Below are 16,120 nucleotides of genomic sequence, written 5' to 3'. Positions count from 1 at the left end.
AAAAATTCTAACATTAATTCAGTTACTAGCAATTTATTTATTTATTACTGCCATGAACCAGGTTTGTGTCGATTTACACGGATAGGAAAGTTCAAGAAATTAAAATTTATTTGTTTGTTTATTTGAAGATTTAATATACCATCCAATCCACAGACTCAGGGCGGTGTACAAACAAGAACAGCATCCGAGATTTTTTTAAAAATAATTAATTAAAGGGCAAATGCTTGGTGTATTCCATATCTCATTATTATTATTTATTATTTATCATATTTTTACACCGCCCAAACCTTACGTCTCTGGGCGGTTTACAACAAGATTAAAAGTAAAACATTAATTAAAAACAAAAACAAAAAATTTAAAAGCAAGAAATTTAAAACACAATTTAAAATTTTAAAACAATATTCTAAAAACGACATTAAAACAATCAAAACAATATCAGTTAAAGTCTGGGTGAAGAAATGCATCTTTAGAGACTTTTTAAAAGATCTCAGAGATGGGGAGGCTCTTATTTCACTAGGGAGCGCATTCCAAAGCCTCAGGGCAGCAACGGAGAAGGCCCTTCCCTGAGTAGCCACCAGACGAGCCAGTGGCAAATGCAGATGGACCTCTCCTGATGATCTCAATGAGCGGTCATGGAATTGCTTCTAGATATTTTTTAAAAGAGCGCTCAAGATCCATTTATTTCACCAAGACTTTGGTCACCTGTAAGCTGGTTTGTATTGTCGTTCTTCTGTTTGAAATCGTTTTAAATTTTTCTAACTAGGAACATTGGAAACTGCCTTATACTGAGTCTCACCCTTGGTCCGTCTCGCTCAGTATTGCCTACACAGACTGGCAGCGGCTTCTCCAAGGTGGCAGGCAGGAGTCTCTCTCAGCCCTATCTTGGAGATGCTGCCAGGGAGGGAACTTGGAACCTCCTGCACGTTTGAATTTGGTTTTCAATTTTGGTTTTATCGTTTTGTACACTACCACAGGACGTTGGTATGAAGTGGCATGAAAATGTAATAAAATGAAATAAAATGAAATATAATTCTATAACCTATATGTCATAGAATTGCTTCTTCCTTGCAAAAGGTAAGTCATAAAGAGTAGGATTTCACCTTCAAGCATCATTCATTCTATTGAATAGTGACCATACAGAGTAAATCTGAAACATAGTTAATATGCCCCGAACCAGTGTGGTCAAACCTATTGGCTGGGTCGGTCAAGTCGCCAAACCTGCTCAAAGCATTTTGTGATCGAACCGGCTCGGTTTGTGGCAGACCGGTTCTCACTCGAACCGGTTCTACACATACCTACTCAGTCCATGCCAGGGCGGTGCCCAAGACGATGAGCAGATTGTCCTGGCCGGTTCGTATGGACAAATGGGGTCTGATATGAGGTTCATTTGTGTCGTCCAAGAATTCAGGATATTGCAAACGTCGTATGAAGTTATAGGTTGGGGGTAGGCAACCAGCGATTGCTGAGCTCCAACTCCCCTCATCCCCAGCCAGAATCAACTGACCACCTAAAGAAGCCAGGCTACAGAAGAGCAAATATCCCACCCCGCCCCCAACTAGCCAAGCCTATAGCAAAGACGAGAATTGGAGCTGGCAGGGCAGTGATGGCGAAGAACAGAGACTTGGGCAGGGGGCGGGGAGAGAGAAAGAGAGTAATTTGAACTAATAGAGGGAACCGGAGAGAGACCAAAACATGTTCTTAGGAATCTCGGCTGATGGACGAAACCCTCTCTGACCTCCCTGCCTGCAGCGTTTAAAAGCTCTCTGGGTCACTAGGCCTCTTCTGAGCTGTGTGTTTTGTTTTGTTTTTTTAAAGAAAGAAGCCTCTACTTTTAAAAATAATCATTTAAACAGCCGCCTCTGCTTTTAAAAACAATCATTTAAACAAACGCCCGTATTTGATCTGTTTAAATAATCATTTAAATCTGTTTTAAATCATTTTGATCATTTAGAATGATGATGATATTGTTACTATTTATTTCAAATTTATTCATCATGTATATTCTAAATTAATAACTGAATCATCTATATATGTATTCATAATTTACACTATAATGTAATAATTCAATCATCTTTTTATTTTTATTTATTTATATTATATTACAGAACAATTTAATCATTTATAATTAGTGTAAATGATTTTAATCATTTTAATCATTTATTGATTTTCATCAGCTTAAACTATAATTAGTTTAAATGATTTTAATCATTTAATGATTCTGATCATTTAAACAAGCTCCCCTGCCCCCACCATATATTCCACACTTCAGAAGAGGTCCAGGAGAGTGAGGCAGACACCAGCTCTTTTTAAGCCGTGCTGACCTCGGACCATTTAAACGTTCCTTGTGTTTTAGCATGAAAGCAGCACAGCAACCGTGCATTCAATGTTCCGTTCCTCACGTCTGAATTTCTACCTTCCCTTTCCAGCTGTGCCTCTTCCCTGCAGTGCTGGGTGGGGGGAAACGAATCCCCCAGCTGTCCTCAGAGCACCACCTCCTAAAACCCAGGCCGGCAGCATCTCAAGACACTTGTGTAGCTGAGGCAGACCTGGAATTTTGGCACCCCCTAGAGCAATAGAAGGCAACTTCCCATGTTCCTAAACCCATGAAACAGCTCAGATAATACGCAGAAAAATAGGAAAAGGCGGCACTGTTTCCAAAGCAACAGGAGAGATGCTTCCAGGGAGTCTGCACTGCAAGGAAAGACACATTTCTCAAAGGGCAAAGAGGACTGCTTACCCGTTGGCCAGATCCACTGTGTCCGAATAAAGCGAGATTTCTGGAACAGAACACATACAATTTTTATTCACTCATTTTAAAAAAGATATTACTCCCTTCTTCCTAATGTCCAGCCTAAATCTGGTTCCCAGCCATTTCAACCCACTGGCTCCAGTCCTGCCCTCTGGAGTAGGGGAGGAGAGCTGGTCTAGCAAATTGTCCCCTTTGCTAAGCAGGGTCCACCCTGGTTTGCATCTGAATGGGCAACTGCATGTGTGAGCACTGTAAGATGTTCCCCTGAGGGGATGGGGCCGCTCTGGGAAGAGCATCTAGGTTCCAAGTTCCCTCCCTGGCAGCATCTCCAAGATAAGGCTGGGAGAGACTCCTGCCTGCAACCTTGGAGAAGCTGCTGTCAGTCTGGGTAGACAATCGTGAGCTAGATGGACCAAGGGTCTGACTCAGTATATGGCAGTTTCCTATGTTCCTATGAGCAACAGAGGACAAATCCGCTTCTCCCTCTACACAACAGCCCTTCAGAGATTTGAAAATGGCTCTCATATTAGACTATTCTTATCCAAGCGAAACAACCCCAGCTCTTTCAATCGATCCCCTGTAGGGCTTGGTTTCCAGACACCTCACCATCTTGGTTGCCCTCTCCTGCACGCAGTTTATCAACGCCCTCCTTCCAATGAGGGGCCCAGAACTGGACACAGGATTCCAAGCAGATTCTGACCAGCGCAGCATAGAGGGGAACTATCACTTGGCAGTAATATGGCATAGTGGTTAGAGTATTGGACTAGGACTGGGGAGACGTGAGTTCAAATCCCCACTCAGCCATGAAACTTACTGGGTGACTATGGGCCAGTCACGCATCTCTCAGCCTAACCTACCTCACAGGGTTGTTGTGAGGACAAACATAACCATGTATACTGCTCTGGGCTCTTTGGAGGAAGAGCGGCATATAAATGTAGTAAATAAATGAATGATCGATCTGGAGGACATTCTGCTTCTGTGAATGTAGCCTAGGATTGTATTCACCTTTTTAGCTGCCGCGCCACACTGCTGGCTCAAGTTCATGTCCGCTAAGACACCCAAGTCCTTTCTCGTATTCTGCTGTCAAGCATTTGCTTTTTAAAATGGCTACATCACGCTGCTCCTTCACTCACCATCGGCATCTGGGTAGCTGTCAATGCCACTCATGGAAATAGACTTGGAGAGAGAGCCACAGGCAGAACCCGAGGGCGCCCGAAATGCTTGCATCCTCTGGGAATGTTTCTGAGGAGATCACCAAAGAGTTAATATCCTGCAGTCACCAATTTTGGGATGATACAAAAATCCTTCCTCCCACCCACCCTAAATTAGATTGCTGAAATGAAGGAAGCTTGGTGGGAAAACCAGGAATGGATTTTTCTATGAAAGGATTGGTACCAGAAGCAACGTCCTGGGCGGAGCCTGGAACCAGAAGCACCCTGTGGGTCGTTAATTCAAAGTATTTGCCTTTTCCCCTCGGCACAAATTGCACAAGCTTCTCCAGTGAGTGGACTTCCAGGTCCTAGTCAAAAACCAAGTGGAACCTCAACTGATCACTTATTTCACCTTCTGCTCAAATTCCAATGGGAGATTTTTCTGGGCACCTACAGGACATTTAAACACTATAAGGCCGTTCACACGATCTGCAATGGGTCAGGACAAGCATCCTATACAACTTCGGGATTCTCCATTGTGTGCTAGCAGAGACGCACACAAAGTGGTGTGCGGGCAAGATTTATCTGGCAGAGCCCGAAAAGTGGTATTGAAAAGATGCGGGTTTTTCACGAATAGTCTACAGATGGCCAGCCGATGGTGCTAATGAGGCAGAACAAACTTCCTACCCAACTTTGGGATTTTCACTTATGTGCTGGGGGAGATGTGAGAGAGGAGCTGGGCAGAACAGCTTTTCCTCCAACCTCGTTAAAGTTCTGGGTAGGATGGTACTTACCCAGTTCCCGTCCCCTTTATTCATGGGTTTTTTGCTGTTTTTAAGTGGTTTTTTCACAATCACATTAACAGCCTAATGTGTGATTTCTTGGCGCCATCTGCTGTCTGTCTGCAGACTCTCCGTGAAAAACCTGTGTCTTTTCAATACAGGCAAACCTTGTTACTTGCAGGGGTTCTGTTCCTCACCTACTACAGCAAGTAATGAAACCACGAGTAACAAGGCATTATGCCTATGGGAAAAGTGGGGTTAGGTTTCAGAATGGACCAAAACACCAGGGGGGAAATGCTAAAAAAACAGCCAAAAAAACCGCATATACACGGAACCACAAATAGTGGTTCCGCATATAACGAGGTTCTACTGTTCTACTTTTAGGGCTCTATCAGATCCATTTTCACCATGAGCTCAAATTCCAACAGGAAATTTTATAGGGCATCTACATGACGTTTAGAGATGACCTGTGACTTCTTAGCGCCATCTGCTGATAAGGGATGGGAAACCTGTGTCTTTTTCAAGTCAGAATAAAAGCAGTATTGAAACACACTGGTGTTCCACAGGGGGCCAGCAGATGGCTCTAAGAAATTACATGTTTACATACCTCCCATAGATGCCCTGTAAAATATCCCACTGACATTTGAGTTGAAGGTGGAATAATTTGCCATCTGGAAGACCTAAAAACACCTGCCACCAGCACTGTGCACTGAATTTTAATTGCCGGCATTAAAATCTGAACAGTGGGCTAAAAATATAAACAAAACATACCTGAGCCACTTCCATGTCATCATCGTCATCGTCTTCGTCCTGAGAGAGCAAGGACTCATCATTGCTACGGATGATGGGGACGCGTCGGGGGTCCCTTCTGTCCTGGGGATGCCGATTCAGTTGCTCAGTAGAGGAGGAGTCAATCTCTTCGGGGGCTAATCCTTTGAAACTCACACTGGGAAAGGAAGTCAAGAGTTCAGATGCCTAGCGCTCTCTTCTTTGCCATTAGTTCAAGTGGCAAGGAGTTGCACAGATTCACTTAGAGAGATTGCTCCCCACCACAGCTTTCGGAACCATTGTAAGATGAACAAAGCATTGGAAGAGTTGGCCTCCATTCCCTAACTTATGTATGTAGCGCTTCATTAAATACTGGTTCCGACATTAATCAAGTGACACCTCCCCACAAGAACCCAGTGGTCACCGTTTTCTTCCCCGTGACGGAAGCAGCAAACATATGTTGAGATAAAGGGTGATGATCTAAGTTTTGAAAGCCCCATTCGTTTTAATGTTGTCTCGTTTAAATTGTAATTTTAATCCACTTTTAATTGGTTTTGGATTTTAATTGTAAACTACCCTGAGCCACCTGTGGAAGGGTGGAATATACATCAATCAAACAAACAGAACAGCTGCAAAACTGTTTTGTAGAGTGAGAGGGCTCCGTGACTAGCCAATTGCCACAGCCCGTATTTCCCTATTCAAACTACATCACTCAGATGATATTTCTATTCTATTCTATTATTATTTCTTGTTTACACAGTCAGACAGGTGTTATTGACCGCTTTGTTTGATCCAGACATCGAGTCCTTCCCAAGGACCTGGGATGGCTGGATTTTATTGTCAATGTTGTTGCTGTTATAGATATCATCGCAGAATATAGGCTGTTCCCAGTAAAGCTGCTTTTTGTAATTGGCTGATGGTGATTTCTGTGGCCCCGATGGTGTTGAGGTGCTCTTCAAGGTCTTTTGGAACTGCATCCAGGGCGCCAATGACCACTGGGATTATTTTGGTCTTTTTATGCCACAGCCTTTCAATTTCAATTGGTAGATCTTTGTATTTGGTGATTTTTTCTATTTCTTTTTCTTCTATTCTGCTATCCCCTGGTACTGCTATGTCGATTATTTTAACTTGTTTTTCTTTCTTCTCAACCACAGTTATATCTGATGTATTGTGTGGCAGATGTTTGTCTGTTCGTAGTCGGAAGTCCCATAATATTTTTGCATCTTCATTTTCTACAAATTTTTCCATTTTATGGTCCCACCAATGTTTGGCTACAGGTAGCTTGTATTTTTTGCAGATCTTCCAGTGTATCATCCCTGCTACCTTGTCATGCCTTGGTTTGTAGTCAGTCTGTGCGATCTTTTTTTACAACAGCTGATTAGGTGGTCCACGGTTTCATCTTATTATTCATCTTAATCTGTATTATTATTATTGTTGTTATTGTTATTGTTAATATTATTGAAATATTTATACTCTGCCCCTCTAGTGCACTATTACTCAGGGAGGCTTACAATGTTAATAAAATAGATACAATATATAACAAAAAATTAAGTTTAAAAAAAAGTTCAAAAGACCAGGCGAAAACCACAATTAAAGAGAGAAATTAAAAAAAATCAAAATTAGAAGTTATCAATAAACACATAAAAACACTAAGGTTCGCAGTAAAGCCTGCTGAGGACAGGGGACTTTCTCATTCTTTCCCAGTGAGAGCGATTCCATTGAAAAGCAGTATATAAATAAACTAAACCAAACCTAAACCTAAACAACAACAAATATATTAATAATAAATCAACAGCTACAAGTCCTAGTCAGTTTCCTCTTCCTCAGTAGCTGAAAGAGACAAAAGGCAGTAATATAGGAGGCTGCCTTCTACTGAGTCAGACCCTTGGTCTATCTAGCTCAGTATTGTCAACCCAGACTGGCAGCAGCTTCTCCAAGGTAGCAGGCAGGAGTCTCTCTCAGCCCTATCTTGGAGACGTCTGCCTGCCGCAGGTTGCAGGCTTGCAGATGCTCTTCCGCTGAGCGACAGGGGTGCATTTTGCAGCAGACACTGGTCACACGTAGTCACCCATCCAAATAAAAGCAAGGCAGACCCTGCTTAGCCAAAGGGACGCTTCCTGCTGCTGGATGCCACAAGACCAGCTCTCCTCCTCGTCCCCAACCGAGGTCTCACCACAGTTAATGCAACTTGTCATGCAAGCTTCAGGCTGTCTAAGTTTGCTTTGAAAGGTCACTTCCACGGGCTGGCCCCACCACAGAGGAGAGCTGGTCTTGTGGCAGCATGCCTGAACTGTCCCCTTTGCTAAGCAGAGTCTGTCCAGGTTTGAATGTGGATGGGAAACATGTTTGAGCGTTGTAAAATATTTCTCTTAGGGGATGGAGCTGCTCTGGGAAGAGCGTCTGCATGTTTCCATGCTGAAAGTTCTGAGTTCCCTCCCTGGCACCATCTCCAAGACGGGGCTGAAAGAGAGACTCCTGCCTGTCACCTTGGAGAAGCCGCTGCCAGTCTGGGTTGACAACGCTGAGCTAGGCGGACCAAGACTCTGACTCAGTAGGAGGCAGCTTCCTGTGTTCCTACCTCACCGGGCTGTTGTGAGGATGACCCTAACCATGGACTCCTTGGCTAGAAGCAGGATATAAAACGTAAACAAACACGAGTTCTGGCGTTTCAAGCAGGCCTGCACAAGGACTACAACTCCCATCATCCACCCACCTCGGCCAAACCACCCCTGCACAGGCTGCAGAGGAAGAGATTCCTCCCCAAAGCTGCTTTTTCGTCCTGCCAGCAGCACCCAACCTGACCTCAGCCCGGCTTTTGCAGAGAGGGCTGTACGTTACTCACCAGCCTTTGCTGAACATCCTGCTTCTTAGGAGGCTGGTCCCTTTCCCCTCTCCTCTTCCTGGGGCGTTTGAGAGTCTCCCCCCGGCTCCTTGAGAGACAGGCTTCCTGCCCAGAGGGTCCCCCCACCCCACAGGACCGTTTGCAGAAGTGGGGAGGCCGGTTTAGGCTTCCGTCTCGCAGCGAACGGAAGGCTTGTGGGGAAGAATCTCAAGTGGGTGGTTCTCGGTCTGAGACAGAAGCACGTTGGTGGTGTGTGTGTGTGGCGGGTGGGGGGAGAGAGAGTTTCTCTTTGATCCAACATAGATCAAACATAGCCCGGGTCAGGAAGGCACGGCCCGGAAGCCAAATACGCCTCTTTTCCAGGCCCAAATGTGGCCCTTACACTGTTCTGAAAAGACCCGCGACTTTTCTTCGTTTCTAAACAGACGTCGTGCGGGTTCTTGAATTCTAAAACTTAGAATGGTCAAGGATTAATTCTTGGAGAGTGATGACGCCCCTGCGGAGATGGAGCAGTTGAATGGATAGCCCGTGTTTTATGACACTGTACTGTGCTGAATGGCATCATCTCATACTGCGCGGGAGGAGGCCATGGTCAACCCCTCCTGTATTCTACCAAAGACAACCTCAGGGCTCTGTGGGTGCTAGGAGACGACACCGACTTGACGGCACATTTTACCTTTACCTTACTTTCTATAGAGATCCAGAGACTGTGGGGGAGAGCTGGCCTTGTAGCAGCAAGCTTGGATTGCCCCCTTTGCTAAGCAGGGTCCACCCTGGTTTGCATTTGAATAGGAGATCAGATGTGTGAGAGATATAAAATATTCCCTCTTAGGGGACGGGGCTGCTCTGGGAAGAACATCCCTAATGTGTAGTCTCCCATCCAAATGCAAACCAGGGCAGAACTTGCTTAGCAAAGGTGACAATTCATGCTCGCTACCACAAGACCAGCTCTTCTTCCCATGTTTCCGCACAAGTTCTAAAACACGTCTTCCTGTACGCACACTCCGTGCCGTCGAGTTGGTGTCGACTCCTGGCGACCACAGAGCCCTGTGGTTGTCTTTGGTAGAAGAATACAGGAGGAGTTGACCATTGCCATCTCCCATGCAGTATGAGATTATGCCTTTCAGCATCTTCCTATATCGCTGCTGCCTGATATAGGTGTTTCCCATAGTCTGAGAAACATACCAGCGGGGATTCGAACCGGCAACCTCTGGCTTGCTAGTCAAGTCATTTCCCGTGGCTACACCATGTAAGTACCTAGTGTGGTCTTACTCTCTTGTCAAACACAAAGTAGGAACCTCACACATTTTTGCTGTCCCACCCACTGGCCAACTGGGATCATGCATGTTTTTTACAGCACCACCTGCTGGCCAGCAAGAAGACCCCCCCCCTGCCCCCATTTTAACTACAACTATTGTGGTACGTTGGGGGGGGGGGTTCTTCTCAGAATGCAAGAGCTGTCCAGCAGGTGGAGCTGTGAAAAACGTGCAAGGTCCCTGCTTGCCCAGTGCCCCTAGGGTAAGATCGTGCAATGTACTTCCACAGACGCCTACGGGAACAAACGTACCGTAAGACAGCATTTGGAAGTTGCACAGAAGCATTCAGCATCACAGAATTTATTGCTGTCTGTAAAAGCCCTGGTTAAAGATTTCTCATTGTTCTACAACAGGTTATCCGCAGTTCAAAATACACCTTAGCAGCTCTATGCTTCATGGTGGATTAGGAAGAATTCTCACCCTATCCGTTGTATGTGGGGCTGCCGCTGAAAACAGTCCAGAAACTGCAGTTCATCCAAAATAGGGCGATACGATTACTAACTGGGGCCGGGCATTTTGATAATATCACACTAGTGCGTCATCAATTACACTGCTTCTCATTCCATTTCCGGGCCCAATTCAAAGTGCTGGTTTTAACCTTTTAAAAGCCCGAAACGGCTTGGGACCAGGTTATCTGAGAAAGTGCCTTGCCCCATATCTCCCGGCTCGGAGCTTAAGATCACCGCCTTTTCAGTGGTGGCACCCCGTCTACAGAATAATAGCATCCACAGTGAGGCTCGCCCGGCTTTTGCTTTTTTAGATGCCAGGTGAAGAACTTTCTATTCACTCCGGCTTTTAAAAATTGGTTTTTTTAAAAATGTTAAAATGTTTTGTGCTGTATTTAGTATTTGATATTTGCAATTTGTTTGCTCTGTGTTATGTGGATTAATGGGATGTTTTTACTGTGTCATCATGAGCTGCCCAGACAAAAACGAGTTATGTAGTGGCTAAGTTTATCGTTAATTAATTTATTTTTATTCATTATCATCCAAACATTTACAGGAGGACCTCGGTATTCACGAGGGTTCCATTCTCAGCTGGTGCTGCAGATACCGAAACCTCGAATACTAAGGCATTGGAGCTATGGAAATTTGGGGGTTAGGTTCCTGGATGCTTCAAAAATTGCAAAAAAATAGCCTTAGCGAAAAAGTGCCCTACTATGCTATGCTCTCCCACTTATTCTATACCTCTCATGTCTCTTCACAGTTCCAGCAATGCCCCCAAAAAAGGTCCCAAATCTGGTTTTTAAAAGCTATATTCAGACTTTTTGTGGGGTGGGTCAAATTGAGCATAGAATGGCTCCCAATCTCTCCTGAACACAAAATGGCGGCCTCTGCGGTCATTTCCGGCTGCCTCTGATATGTGGATTTAACTCCTTTGGGGGCCGTTTTTCATTGTATATACCAAGGTCGGGTGCCAATTACCTGACCGCGGATACGCGAAACTGCAAGTGCCGGACTCACAATTAACGGGGTTCTCCTGTATATGCATGTGTGCTACAGACAAGGAGCATCCACTCCCCCACTCAAAAGGTTGATCTACTGGGGAGAGAGCTGAACCTGAAGACAGACAACACGTTCAAAAGGTAAAGTAAAGTGTGCCGTCAAGTCGATTTCGACTCCTGGCGCCCACAGAGCCTGGTGGTTGTCTTGGGTAGAATGCAGGAGGGGTTGACCATGGCCTCCTCCCGCACAGTATGAGATGATGATGCCTTTCAGCATCTTCCTAGATCGCTGCTGCCCGATAGAGGGGATCTGCATAGTCTGGGAAACATACCAGTGGGGATTCAAACCAGCAACCTTCTGCTTGTGAGTCAAGCATTTCCCCGCTGCGCCATTACAGAATTACCCCCAAATAATAATGGAGATTATATATATATAGGCAGAGTGGGTTTTTCCAAAAACAGGTACCAGCAAACGGAAGGAGTAGAAGCAGATGCTGCACAACCATCAAGACGAGAAAAACTTTTAAACAAATTTCGAGAAATCAACATTCCACATTTTACATGATGCCAGGAGGGGAAGCCAGAATATTCTCCTGTCCCTGCTAGGTCATGTTTTCCTGAGTGAGGTCAGCTCCTGGTCCAGATGCACATCTGGCAGAGTTTTCCACTCTGGGTTCAGTCCAAGCACCACCCTAGGCATAAACTTAGCCCTGTCCACTTAACTGTGTGTGTTTTTAACACACATGAGGCAGACCACTATATTACACTAATCATCATCGTCATCATCATCTTTACTGGTCAATGGACCGAATAAAGATGATTAAAGATGGATAATCCTCCTCCTCCTCCTCCGGAACTTTTGAAAGAATTACAAATTGCCAGCAAGCAAGAACTGGTGGAATCATCCCATTGAGAAGGTCACAGAAAATGAGGAGGCAAAAATCCTTTGGGATTGCCGAATACAAACTGATAGGCATTTTGCGCACAATACACCGTAATTGACAGTCATCGAGAAGAATTGGGTTCTGATAACTGATATTGCAATCCCAGGAGATAGACGAGTCGGTGAAAATCAATTGGAGAAAACAACTAAATACAAGGACCTTCAGATTGAAATTGAGCGGCTCTGGAAAAAGAAAACAATAGTGATGCCAAAAGTTGTGGGTGTCCTTGGTGCAGTACCAAAAGAACTGGAACGCCATCTCGACACCCTGGGCATCGATAAAATTACAACACATCAACTACAGAAGGCCACACTACTCCGGACAGCACAGATACGACGACGATATCTTGAGTTATCCTAGATCCTTGGAAAGGGCCCGATCATTAAAGCACCAAATGCAGTCAATAACATCTGGCAGACTGGGTGTAAATAGCATAACAACAACAAACAACTTTATTTATTAGCTGCCCCATAACAAGTTGTTCTCTGGGCAGCTCACAAGAAATCATAACAGACCAAAAGAAAGGTAAAAAGAAAATACAAATACAATACAAAGCCGCTTAAGGACCCATTTTAAAATTTGTTAAAGCTCAGAATAAATCTCACAAGCTGAAAAACCTGAATTTAAGAGGCCTGTGTGAACAAAAAGATCTTTACTTGGAATTTAAAAGAACAAAGTGACGAAGCCAGGCAAACCTCGCTGAGGAGGCTATTCCATAAATGGGGTGCAACCACCGAAAAGGCGTTTTGCAGATCTGCTGGACAGGGAAGCGTTTCTGCTGGAGATTAGTGGACTAGATTCACATTTGAGCCATTTGCTACTTGTACAGTGGCTGATGTGATGAGGAAAATTACTCAGAGTGGTCCCATTGACATTAAAAGGATGTTAGACGTTGCCTAACTCAGGGACAATTTTGGCCTTTCAGTTGCTGATGAACTACAACTCCCATCATCCCTGTTGACTGCTGTGGCTTGGGGTGATGGAAGTTGTAGTCCAGCAACAATGTCAATGGAACGACTCTGAGTAATTTTCCTCATTGAATCAGCCACTGCTACTGGGGCATTTTTCACTCAGGCCTCTTCGTTCACATCTCCTCCGCAATCTCCGCTTTTAGCTAAATACCACTAAACCCTCCGCTTTTAGCTCACATCTCCTCCTCCACGTTCACATATTGGCCAGATATACCCCCAAGTCCTTGCAAACTATTGGGGAGCACTCCACACACAATTCGGGTGTTTCATTGCATGTTAGAATGCAGCCCAATTTATATCCAGGGTTAAAAAAAAATCCATTTTGCACCGGTTTTTTACTTTGAACTCACAGTAAAGCCTCATAGTAAACTCACGCTAAAGCGTGCTGTGTGAAAAACACCCTGCTGCTAACTGGGTAAAGAGGCACCTTTTAAAAGTGGCGATTCTCTTGTATTTAGCAGGGGGAGAGCAACTGGCCCTATCCACCCCCAACACAGCATCCCTCCAGTGGCTGTTGCGGGTGTCTCTCTTATGTTTCCTTTTTAGATGGTGAGCCCTTTGGGGACAGAGGGCCATTTTTAAAATTTATTTCAGATGTATGCAAACTGCTTTGGGAACTTTTGTTGAAACGTGGTATATAAATATTCGTCGTATCCGTCATGGAACCTCCGTTCCTGCAATCTCCAGCAGAAACTCTTCCCAGCAGCAGATTTGCAAAACCCTGGGTACCCAAAAGTCAACGTTCAGCCCCCATCAATCAGGAAGGGCTATTTTCTGGGACAGGCTGCTGAAGGGCAGAGATAAGGGTGGTAACAAAAACAGCAGAGAGTGACGGCCAGGCACAGAAAGGACACACAGGGCACAAAAACCTCACAGACAGCAAACCTCCACACCTCCAGGAGAAGCTATGTATCAAGCTGTCACCAAGAAAGGGTGGCAGAGATTAGAACCACACTCAGAAACGCTGATGGAAACAAATTCCAGCTTGCTTTTATTCCGATTTCTCCCCAAGGCACTGAGATGTTCAGAACAGCCTTTGCCAGATCCATTTCCTTGGGAGGGGAATGTACTGATCAGAGGGAAGAGAGCTAGTCTTGTAGCAGCAAGCACGAATTGTCCCCTTTGCTAAGCAGGGTCCACCCTGGTTTTCATTTGGATGGGTGACTACAAGTGTGAGCACTGTAAGAGATTCCCCTTAGGGGAGGGGGCTGCTCTGGGAAGAGCGCCTTGCCTGCTTGCATGCAGAAAGTCCCAGGGCCCCTCCCTGGCATTGCTAGATAGTGTTGAGACACACTCTGTCCTGCCTCCAGCCTTGGAGAAGCCGCTGCCAGTCTGGGTAGACAATACAGCTAGACACACCAAGGGTCTGACTCAGTATATGGCAGCTTCCTGCGTACCTACGCTTGCTGCCACAAGACCAGCAACCCTCCTGTAAAAAATACCAAAACGATGCCTGCGACTTATAGACAGGTGAGTGACACGGCAGCTGCAGGTGGAGATCTTTAAGGGCGCTGTGCCCACTTTGCCCCTACTCAGGAACCACCCACTGCGCTGACTGGCAGCGGCTTCTCCAAATGTTTCAGGCGAGAGTCTCTCTCAGCCCGATCTTGGAGATGCTGCCAGGGAAGGAAACTTGGAACCTTCTGCTCTTCCCAGAGCGGCTCCATCCCCTAAGAGGGGAATATCTTGCCGTGCTCACACTTCTAGTCTCCCGTCCATATGCAACCAGGGCGGACCCTGCTTACATCTTTCCAGGATGGATATTTACCTTCGCTGATCCAACTCCGATTCCTCATCCAGCACTTTCCCGGGCTCCCAGCTGTGCCTTCGGAAGGCGTCGTAAGCATGGGAAGAAGCCCGGAAGGTGCTTGGCCTTCGCAGCTGCACCCCTAGGAACTCATCTTCCTCTTCTGCCGCCAGCCAGTCTCCTTCAGCAGGAGGGGAAACGGGCTCCACAGCCGACAAGCACCGGCGTTTCTGGACACAGGGGCTCAGGAAAAGCTCAGGAGCCGAGCCGTTCATCCCTTGGGGAGGTCGTGGGCCCAGAAGACAGCAAACTTCTGTAGAGAGGGAAGAGAGGAGCAATGAAGACACTGAAAGCAATAAGGCTGATCTTTGTTTATTTCATTTTATTTATTGTTCAATTTATACCCTTCCTTTCATTAAGGAAATCCCAAGGCGGCTCACAATAAAATTTAAAAACAAGATTATTAAAAAGACACATTAAAATATTGAGTGTGTGTAAACACACAAGCACACATTTTAAAAGGCCACCAAATTTTACGCTCTTTAGTACATGTGCCAGCTGGGGTGGTCAGTACCCAAGAGGTGGAGGGGACATATAACGCTGCCTTCTACTGAGTAAGACCATTGGTCTGTCTAGCTCAGTATTGCCTGCACAGATTGGCAGCAGCTTCTCCAAAGTTGCACGTAGGACTCTCTCTCAGCCCTATCTGGAGATGCTGCCAGGGAGGGAACTTGGGACCTTCTTCATACAAGCAGGCAGATGCTCTTCCCAGAGTGGCCCCATCCCCTCAAGGGAATACCCTGCAGTGCTTGCATGTAGTCTCCCGTCCAAATGCAAACCAGGGTGGACTCTGCTTCGCAAAGGGGACCATTCATGCTTGCTACCACAAGGCAGAAGGTTCCGCGTTCCCTCCCTGGCAGCATCTCCAAGAGAGGGCCAAGAGAGACTCCTGCCTGCAGCCTTGGAGAAGCCGCTGCCAGTCTGGGTCGACAATACTGAGCTAGATGGACCAAGGGTCTGACTCGGTATACGGCAGCGCCCCACGTAGCTCTTCCAATGAATGAATGCTCGTGGGGATTCTTGACAAGCTCTGCATCCCTAGAGAGGGAAAAGAGGCGAGGCCGTTGCAAGACATTCAGTGTGTTCCCAGGCTCATGATGGCTCCTAGTCTTAAGGCTATCGGCCACCTCCAGCCTGAGGTGAAAGAAAACCACAGGGCTCTGTGGGCGCCAGGAAGCAAAAAACAACCCATTCCCATTCCCAAACAGGAGGCCAAAGCCAGAGATGACTTGTTTGTTTTAAAACAGAAACAAAAATGCAGGATGGCTCATCCTGAGCCGTTCTGGAAGGGTGGTATATAAATCCAATAAATAAAATGAATAAATAAATAAATCAATCCTCAGCGA

The 16,120-nt window shown here is 45.7% G+C and overlaps 1 protein-coding gene across 5 annotated transcripts in view; it reads right to left on the bottom strand.

Moving 5' to 3' along the window:
- ARHGEF2 (Rho/Rac guanine nucleotide exchange factor 2) overlaps positions 1-16,120 on the bottom strand; it is a 126,881-nt gene that overhangs the window by 93,646 nt on the left and 17,115 nt on the right. For 4 of the 5 annotated variants that reach the window (XR_008312262.1, XM_053278424.1, XM_053278425.1 and 1 more), the window contains exons 2-5: positions 14,736-15,027; positions 5,454-5,628; positions 3,883-3,991; positions 2,738-2,777 (exon numbers count right to left, since the gene is read on the bottom strand). Coding sequence is in view for 4 of the 5 variants with exons in the window: in XM_053278423.1 (XP_053134398.1) it covers positions 2,738-2,777; positions 3,883-3,991; positions 5,454-5,628; positions 14,736-15,027 (616 nt within the window). In the remaining variant the exon portion in view is untranslated. Of the gene's footprint in view, positions 1-2,737; positions 2,778-3,882; positions 3,992-5,453; positions 5,629-8,292; positions 8,308-14,735; positions 15,028-16,120 lie in introns of those variants that run through there. The other variant, XM_053278426.1, reaches the window with a different exon arrangement.

The sequence above is a fragment of the Hemicordylus capensis genome, chromosome 14 (assembly GCF_027244095.1).
Source record: "Hemicordylus capensis ecotype Gifberg chromosome 14, rHemCap1.1.pri, whole genome shotgun sequence".
NCBI classification, from domain to species: domain Eukaryota; kingdom Metazoa; phylum Chordata; class Lepidosauria; order Squamata; family Cordylidae; genus Hemicordylus; species Hemicordylus capensis.
This window is presented reverse-complemented; position numbering and strand designations above follow the sequence as displayed.